At 35.7% G+C, this 9145-nt stretch overlaps 2 protein-coding genes across 2 annotated transcripts in view; both read right to left on the bottom strand.

Moving 5' to 3' along the window:
• Positions 1 to 978: 978 nt before the first annotated feature.
• LOC107582711 (glycoprotein-N-acetylgalactosamine 3-beta-galactosyltransferase 1-B-like) overlaps positions 979 to 9145 on the bottom strand; it is an 11539-nt gene continuing 3372 nt past the window's right edge. The window contains exon 2 of the mRNA XM_016268651.1: positions 979 to 1699. Within this exon, the coding sequence (XP_016124137.1) occupies positions 1448 to 1699 (252 nt within the window). The 3' untranslated portion in view covers positions 979 to 1447. The remainder of the gene's footprint in view (positions 1700 to 9145) is intronic.
• LOC107582709 (glycoprotein-N-acetylgalactosamine 3-beta-galactosyltransferase 1-B-like) lies at positions 4065 to 8109 on the bottom strand. Its single transcript, XM_016268650.1, has 3 exons — positions 7619 to 8109; positions 6595 to 6846; positions 4065 to 4773 (listed from the first exon to the last, which is right to left on the bottom strand). Exons 2-3 carry the CDS (start codon positions 6806 to 6808, stop codon positions 4598 to 4600), a joined length of 390 nt encoding a protein of 129 aa, XP_016124136.1. The 5' UTR covers positions 6809 to 6846; positions 7619 to 8109; the 3' UTR covers positions 4065 to 4597.

Below are 9145 nucleotides of genomic sequence, written 5' to 3'. Positions count from 1 at the left end.
AGGTTTTGCTGTGGTGTATGAAGCCTGATCTCTTCTGTCCAGAACTAATTCCGAAGAAAAAATCTGTCTTTTTAAGATAACTGAGCTGTATGAGTTTTAGTTTATTGTCAGTGTTCATTGTAGTACTTTTTAAAAAATGTAGGATAAGAATTCTTACATTTACGCCATTAAGATTTCTGAGTACAGAAAGCACCAAACTCAAATCAGATAAAGGATGGTTTGACAGATTTACTTAGATTTCAGGAATGACAATAATCCTGGGATAAAAATTCAAATGAAGAATATGTAAGCCACATGTTGTAAATGTTCTTGCTCATATACCTTAATTCTAACATATGCTTATTTAAAGTGATGTAAAAATATTATTTTATTTATTTATTCATAGAATAGACAGTTTACTGTAAAATAAGTATTTATTTAATATGCTGGTTATTATTCCTCATTGAATTATTCTTGTCACACATTTGCCTCACACACTCTTTTATAAATAAAAGACTGCTGTGGAAGTACTACACAGGATTCCCTTTGTACATAAAATATCCAACCAAAAAAAAAATATATAGAATAAGAAAGGAACACGTATACCTTTGGATTAAAGACAAGGGCATGAAATGCATGAATTCAGAAATGCAGATTCACTTTAAAAGGATTGGAAAGGACTGGTTTTGATGTTCGCAATATGAATGATTCTGCATAATTTATGACAAGTTGGGTTCCCATTTCTATGGGTCTTCTTAGTCACTGCAATTTCGCAAAACACTTTGCTCAAACAATGCAATGTCTTCAAAACTCAAGAAAACTCTACTCCTCTTAAGATTTGCATGTCTTTGTCTCTGTTGAGGATCTGAAATATGCAAACTAAAGTCAACTTACAAATTAAACTTCGTAAACGGAATGTTTACAAAGGAATTTTAGCCAAAGGGCTTTTCTAAGGAAGATCATCAAAATACTAGCAAAGTATGAGCACATTAACGGAATGAGCAAATTAAAGGAAAATCAAGGCCTCTTTTACTTATGTCACTGCCGTTAAATCATACATGGTGGTGTTTATGATTACACAGTGCAGAGCAAACACGCAATTGCTATTTTTATATATATAGGAAAAAAAATAGAACTGAATGCCAAGTATAATGTATGCAGATGCAGCCTTGCTTGTGGCCCCAAAATATTATCCAATGTTATTATACTGTTAAGGCAGACTCCTACACTCATAACCATACGATTCTGCACTGTCATATATATTTAAACATTGACATACAAATACATTATTGAGAGGAACAGACTCTCAAACTGTAGCAGTTCATTAAATCACACAAACATGTCATGCACACATTTCTGTGGCACAATATAGAAGACATTATCCAAAAAATGTAAAGCCACCCCAAAAACAGTTATTTTGGAAGAAGATTTTAAATGTTATTTTTAAAAATTCCTATGCAAAAAGCTACTATAACTTTTCATTAAGTTCGGGGGATTTCTTTTCTCCTTCCTGTTGATCTACCCCCAGCTTTTCCTCTATGTCTCCGGTTTCCACTTTGTCTGGGGCATTAAAGTCTTGTATGACATTGGGTTCAGGGGGCTGATAGCGGTATTTGTAGCCAAAGGCACGCAAGTGGTAAGTGTAGTATTCCAGCAGGTACATGTGTGACGGATCCACATAGTGGAAAGAAACGGCCAGGTCTGAGCAACACTGTGGGCCCTGAGAGAAACAGAGAGAAAGATTATATAATTATATGAATAAGAATGAAGAAAGATCCTGTAATTGCGTACTCGCCATGTTGTTCCAAACCCACATGTCTTACTTTTCGTTTAAAAATATTATTTTATTTATTTATTCATAGAATAGACAGTTTACTGTAAAATAAGTCTTTATTTAATATGCTGGTTATTATTCCTCATTGAATTATTCTTGTCACACATTTGCCTCACACACTCTTTTATAAATAAAAGACTGCTGTGGAAGTACTACACAGGATTCCCTTTGTACATAAAATATCCAACCAAAAAAAAAATATATAGAATAAGAAAGGAACACGTATACCTTTGGATTAAAGACAAGGGCATGAAATGCATGAATTCAGAAATGCAGATTCACTTTAAAAGGATTGGAAAGGACTGGTTTTGATGTTCGCAATATGAATGATTCTGCATAATTTATGACAAGTTGGGTTCCCATTTCTATGGGTCTTCTTAGTCACTGCAATTTCGCAAAACACTTTGCTCAAACAATGCAATGTCTTCAAAACTCAAGAAAACTCTACTCCTCTTAAGATTTGCATGTCTTTGTCTCTGTTGAGGATCTGAAATATGCAAACTAAAGTCAACTTACAAATTAAACTTCGTAAACGGAATGTTTACAAAGGAATTTTAGCCAAAGGGCTTTTCTAAGGAAGATCATCAAAATACTAGCAAAGTATGAGCACATTCAAACATTTCTCAGCTTTGATATAATGGAGATGTACAAAAAAAAACACCTATTAGATCATACTTAAAGTGGGTGGCACAAACTCAAAAGTGCTTTTTCTCTTTGATTCAACAGAGCAGCACAGAATACTGCAAACATTTCCATTACTCTAGCACTTTCACAGAGATTTTCTCAGCTGTATTCACACCATCCATGTATTACTGAAGACTCATTGATAATTAAATCAATCACGTTTAGTCAAAAACCCATAACCATTCCATTAACAATTTCAAGATGTACACAGAATTTGATTAGGTACTAGAATAAGTATAATTTTACTACTAATAATAATATGTCACAACATCTGTATGAATTTGTATTTGCTTTTTAGATTGAATCACTTCAAAACCATTCAGTTCTACAATAAATGCAAAAGTGGCATTGTGCTTGGAGTGGTCAAATGACAACAGTGGTTTATAATAAAATAAAACAAATTTCCAGTTCAAATAAGTTTATTCATTCAAATAAACTTTATTTGAAATCCTTCATAATTGTGCCAAGTCTCATACTATATAGTGCGCAGTCAAAATGCTTGCAAGTGCTGGAAAGAAGATTCTCTGATGGACAGTTTGAGCACTGCCTGCACTTCTGCCTCTGCTGTAACTCCCAGCATGATCTCAAATCCTACCATACTAGAATAAAAAAGTGAATCTGAATAATACACATTAAGTGCGCATTATTTTAAAAGGGTCATTTCTGAAAGCCTACCAACGCCAGCACATTTAAAGGGACAGTTCATCCAATCTGTTTCACAGAAGAAATTATGTCAGGTTTGGAATGACATGAGGGTGAGTTAATGATGACAGTTTTCTTTTTTAGTGCACTACCCCTTTAAGTACCGCAAATACACACAAATAATTGAGCAACTGAGACAAAAAGCACACATCACAAACGACTGAATCAATTGCACAACTCTGGACAAGTGGCTACATCAATAGCAAAATCAACACCACTTGGTTTAATCTAGCACAGAATGCTGTAGAACTTGCCACACTGGTGATGTGAACTGAAGCAAAACCTGACATTCAATTCTAGATAAACAAAAACCTTCACAGTCACACTCCAGTCAATTAAATGACTTGAATGCCAAAAAAAAAGCATTATGTGGTCTGAAAAATCCAATAATTCACAAGCCACTTTGCTTCACAGCACGTTTCACTATGCCACTCATCTACAAACCGCAATTCCCATTAGAATGGGGGGAAGAAAAAAAACCTTACACCATCTTATCTACCTTGCTAGCTTTACTTCTTTCCCAGGCACTCTATTGGGCCAGCCAACAGGATCTTACTAATCCGTATTCCTGCAACTTTCTTAATGGGGTAGTTCAGACAAAAATTACAATTTTGTCATCCTCTACTCATGTTGTTTCAATCCTGTATGAATTTATTTTTTCTGTTGAACACAAAAGAAGATATTTTGAAGAACGTGTCCAACCAGTTACTAATAGCCATTGACTTCCATAGTATTTATTTTCCATACTTTGTAAGTCAATGGCTACCAGCAACTGTTTGGTTACCCGCATTCTTTAAAATATATTTTTTGGTGCTCAACAGAAGACAAGTTTGGAACAACCCGAGGATGAGTAAATAATGACAATTTTCATTTTTGGTTGAACTATCCCTTTAACTCTCAGAGAAGGGTAATATGCTGTTTTGGTGTCATTTGAAGGACTACATCCTGGTTAATTTTTCTATGGATGTAATCTTAGTCAAAGTAAACTGTACACGTTCAACTTTGGCAAATGTATTAAAGACTGTGTAGAGAAAACACAGCTGGAGCTTGAATGTTTGCTCAACTAGGATCTACGATATAAGCAGCTCGGTTTAATTATTGCCTAAACTCAATACAAAAGTGGTCCTGGGACATATGGAAGTGGATGATTTTTCTGGATCAGAGCAGAGGCACTAATTCAACGGAATGAGCAAATTAAAGGAAAATCAAGGCCTCTTTTACTTATGTCACTGCCGTTAAATCATACATGGTGGTGTTTATGATTACACAGTGCAGAGCAAACACGCAATTGCTATTTTTATATATATAGGAAAAAAAATAGAACTGAATGCCAAGTATAATGTATGCAGATGCAGCCTTGCTTGTGGCCCCAAAATATTATCCAATGTTATTATACTGTTAAGGCAGACTCCTACACTCATAACCAGAGCTTATGAAGACCACAATGTTGCAGTGGCGACTCCATGTGGCTTTCACATGCCGAGCTTTCTTCTCAAGGTTATTAGGGCCGGTCATGACCCAACACAAAATGCGTACATGCTTATAGAGAGTGTCAGCCAGTGTGCCATCCTCACCTACAAGAGACAAACCGTGATTATTCTGAAAAATAAATGATACAGACCAAAAATCACATGCTACCATTTAGACAAGAATATTTTGAATGTGCATAATCGTAGTGAACTTTTTTTTTTAATGAGAATAAGCATTTATTTATCAAACTGCAGAAACTTCTAAAGTGATAGTTCACCCAAAAATGAAAATTCTCTCATAATTTTGTCAACCTAATGTCATTCCAAAGCCATAAGCCTTTAATTCTTCTTTTGGAACACAAATGAAGTTTTATTTATTTATTTTTTTAAATCTTCTCTTTTTTTTTTTGCTTTTTTGTGAAAAATGACTTCTATTTAAATCAGTTCCTGACTCCAACTCAGAAGAATATAAAATCACCATTCAAATCAACTAATCTTTTTGTGATCCAAAGGGGAAAAAAATCCTACAGGTTTGAATTTCAAAACAAGGATTAGTATTGCAAATAATGACAGAAGTTTCTCATAAATGATACAGACCAAAAATCACATGCTACCATTTAGACAAGAATATTTTGAATGTGCATAATCGTAGTGAACTTTTTTTTTTAATGAGAATAAGCATTTATTTATCAAACTGCAGAAACTTCTAAAGTGATAGTTCACCCAAAAATGAAAATTCTCTCATAATTTTGTCAACCTAATGTCATTCCAAAGCCATAAGCCTTTAATTCTTCTTTTGGAACACAAATGAAGTTTTATTTATTTATTTTTTTAAATCTTCTCTTTTTTTTTTTGTTGCGCAGACTTTCAGTGGGGGGACAGAAATCCCTTAGGTTTCATTAAAAATATCTTCATTTGTGTTTCGAAGATGAGGAATGACATGAGCGCGAGTAAATGATGACAATTTAAATTTTTGGCAGAATTGATGCTTTAAAATTAACTAATCAAATCCAAAAGGCTTTTAAAAATGTTGATAAACACGTAAGAAATTGTTTTCTATGAAGCATAGAATACTACTATCTGTTTAAATGCATGTCAAATACGTATTCAGAGAACCTAGAGCCAGCATATGGTAGTCCAAAGTTTATTACTTTTGGGGTAATTTATTGATAACCAGCTGGCGATAAAACCTTTCTGTAAACTTTAACAAGGACAACACATTAAATGCGATCCCAAAATCAAAAGCAAAGTCCATCTCTTCAGGGAGGATACACAGACAGATACAAACATGCCCATAAAGAGTTTCTCACAGAGTACACAAAACGACTGCATTCACATTCAAATGGAACATGTTAACTGGTTCTTCAATTGTAACATCAGGGTGTTTTGTTATATCCACAATTAATACCAATAAAAGGGTGTAATATACTGAAGTACTGTATACATCATCTAGCTCTAACTGTCTAACACACCTCTTTTGGGAATGCCTTTATTTGTGGTATCACAGTAATTGACAGATTCACTTGTTCTTTGTGGATCATAAGACCTGACAAACAACTTCCTTCTAAAAAATTGAGCATGACTGTCTGTAACAGGCAATTAACAAGGCTATCATTACCATATTATGGCTTCCAACAAAACAAGTTGAACAACTTGTACAGGTGAAATAACGAGCACCCCTAATGTTTTTATTTAAATGCCATTTAAGTTATCCCAGCCAGATAGACACAAATACGCTTAAAGAAAAAAAAAACAAAGATTCAGATTCTGCCATCATTTACTCACCTTATGTTGTTCCAAACCTGTATGACTTGATTTCCTACTATTCTCTTTCACTGAATCTGTTTTGCCATTTAACATTTTCTTTCAGATTCCACGTAAGACACATAAGTCATAAAGGTTCATTCGTTTCTTCATTGTATCTACCTGCATGGTGAGGATGATTGAGGTTGAAGAGAGCCGACCTCTCCTTCTTCCAGTTCTTGTTTTCTTCTTCAACCATCTCCAGCAGACTTTTCTCGTGGGCCTCACCAGACCCCAAGTCCCGTGTGAATCCAACCTGACGCAGGAGCACGTACAGGGTGCACGTGCCTACCACAAAGCCCACGTAAAACGCGGAGCGCACACCGAGAGCTTTCATCACGAGCTCTATGTGAAGAGACTCTCACCTCAGAGGGACTATTTACAACACAGACAGAAACACAAAAAGACTAACTACATCAAGCAGAGGATGGCGCAGTGTTCCTCAGCCTATCATTAGGTTATGTTCAAGATTCAGATCACATTAAAAGAAAAAAAAATCGAAAATGAGGCCGATGTTAGGCGCGTACAGTCTGCGTGACATCCGCTCTGTGATCTTTATGACTGATTATGACAACGTTACGATAGAGCAGCATGCGTCATCATACCAGGACACAACTCAAATGACAGCTAACGTATACACTGGAAATGTATGCTGAATTTAATTATTTGCTTAGGAAAATGAATTGAAGTGTACACAACAATATCAGGCGTCATGTAACTAGCGTTAATCAAATAATTAATTAGTCTTCAACACTCCTCACAACTTAAGGCGGTAAAATATTGAAGGGGGTCAACTAAGGGGGGCTAGCAAACTTCTAATGGGGGCACAAGATAACACATTTTAAGTAAAGATAACACAACAGTTTAAAATAAACTAAATAAATTATATTAAACTAAAATGTTAAGACGTCATACACCATCGATACTGACATCAACTGTTGCCTTTGTTATTATCGAAGAACATACAACTTCTGTATCACAAAATTAATGGAAGGTTATTTTTAATCTATAAAGACTTTTATCTATTTCTGATAACAAGAAAGTTTCAAAACAAGCAGCTTTGGCATGATTACAGCAGAAGTACCCAGAGGAAATGTTTTATTGTTTTATCTATTTTATGTAAGTTAACAAGGTGTCGCAATCTTACCAGACACATTATTTCCTCCATAACTGAAGTAAGAAAAACTGCAAGATTCGGCTCCGAGGCCATTTAAGCCCAACTCAGAGAGCTAGCATAACAGTTCAGCTGTGGTTTCCAACTTAAATCCGAAATCTGACAGCTTAATCGGGTCATTCGGCTTCAAAATCATGTCCTGGCTATTTTCTGCCTCATGCAAATTTGGGTTGGTGGATAATTTTAGGCTTCACTTAAAGCTAACTAGCAACGTGCTTCCTATCTCTTCATATGTCAACTGAATGCTGTTCACGAAGTAAAAGCCGAGAGGTACGGGGGCGGTTCAGTTCCGTATTATAATTAGCCGACCCTATTCAGAGATCCTTAGTTTCGTGGACAGTGACACACACCCATCCCACTAAGTTAAGTCGCCTTTATTTCAGAAAATAAAGAAAATCTTTTCGACCACACTATTCTCGCAACGCTTGAGCAAATGTCAACTGTTCGCGTCACAACTAACGCAGGACACACGGAGGCGCATTTGATTGGATAGATCGACTGTCAATCTTAAACTAAACGATTATGTCATTTGAACGTCGGGTTATGATTGGACCACATGTATCCAACCGTGGAACACATTCCGGCAAGTGAAGGCAGGGAGCCAAACGAATCACGTCGAAAAAAGTTTGAAAGATTGTTATGTAAGGATAAAAGAAACTAGAATACTTTGATCTCCTGAGAGGCAAAGAATGCACTGGCATCTTCAGGACACCCCACAGAGGGGTGGTGCGGGAAACGCCTCTCTCACATATGCATCTGTGCCTTTTCACTCAAACTGGTCAAGAATATAATGTTCTAAATGAATGCAAATAAGATTTACAGTCATGTTTGGTTTCATTTGAATAGTTTCAGGGCAAGTGGTACAATGGTCTTAATCTTACTAAAAGATAATACAGATCCTAAGAGTTAAGAGAAACTTTGATCACCGTAGAGAGCAATCCCATGCAAATTACCTTTTGTTACCACCCAGGTCTGGGACCTGGCTTAATGCAAATTCCAATTGTTTGTACAGGCCTCCATTTGGAGGATGTCTTTTCTTAGTTTTGTATTTAAAGGATTGCAGCAAAAGGGTCAGGGCGATTCTGTAGCCAGAATGCCCGTAGTACAGAGTATCTCCACATACTCTGTACTATGTATTTTTCTAATACATCTAATACATTTAATCTCAGGTATGCATTTTACTCTTAGATTCGTCTTTGAGAGTTTGATGTCTTGTATTGATTTGATATCGTTGAATTGGCTGTGGAGATAATTGGCATAATACATATTTACCTGACTGATAATAAATTGTTACATTTAATTCATTCTGATTACTCTGAAGTTATTTTCTCAAGTAGATTAAGTGAAGGCGTATGTTTCCGCAAATCTGCGACCAGGGTTAAGTGCATACTAAATCTCAGGTTAGATGGAGCATGGGCACATCAAGTGAGATTATAGGTTTCTGACTAACCGCTTGACCTTAGTTTAAGTTGTACTCAGTTACGTTAACCATGTGTATGA

The sequence above is a fragment of the Sinocyclocheilus grahami genome, unplaced genomic scaffold (genome assembly GCF_001515645.1).
Source record: "Sinocyclocheilus grahami isolate Dianchi unplaced genomic scaffold, SAMN03320097.WGS_v1.1 scaffold47.1, whole genome shotgun sequence".
In the NCBI taxonomy this organism is placed as follows: Eukaryota; Metazoa; Chordata; class Actinopteri; order Cypriniformes; family Cyprinidae; genus Sinocyclocheilus; species Sinocyclocheilus grahami.
Note: the sequence above shows the minus strand (reverse complement) of the source record. Positions and strands in the feature narration are given on the sequence as shown.

What these genes read in the sequence shown, in the direction of transcription:
- LOC107582709 (XM_016268650.1), bottom strand. Translation starts at nt 6,808, where the DNA reads ATGAAAGCTCTCGGTGTGCGCTCCGCGTTTTACGTGGGCTTTGTGGTA. An exon ending in CAATCATCCTCACCATGCAG is followed by an intron (nt 4,774 to 6,594) that starts GTAGATACAATG and finishes TGTCTCTTGTAG; the next exon opens with GTGAGGATGGCACACTGGCT.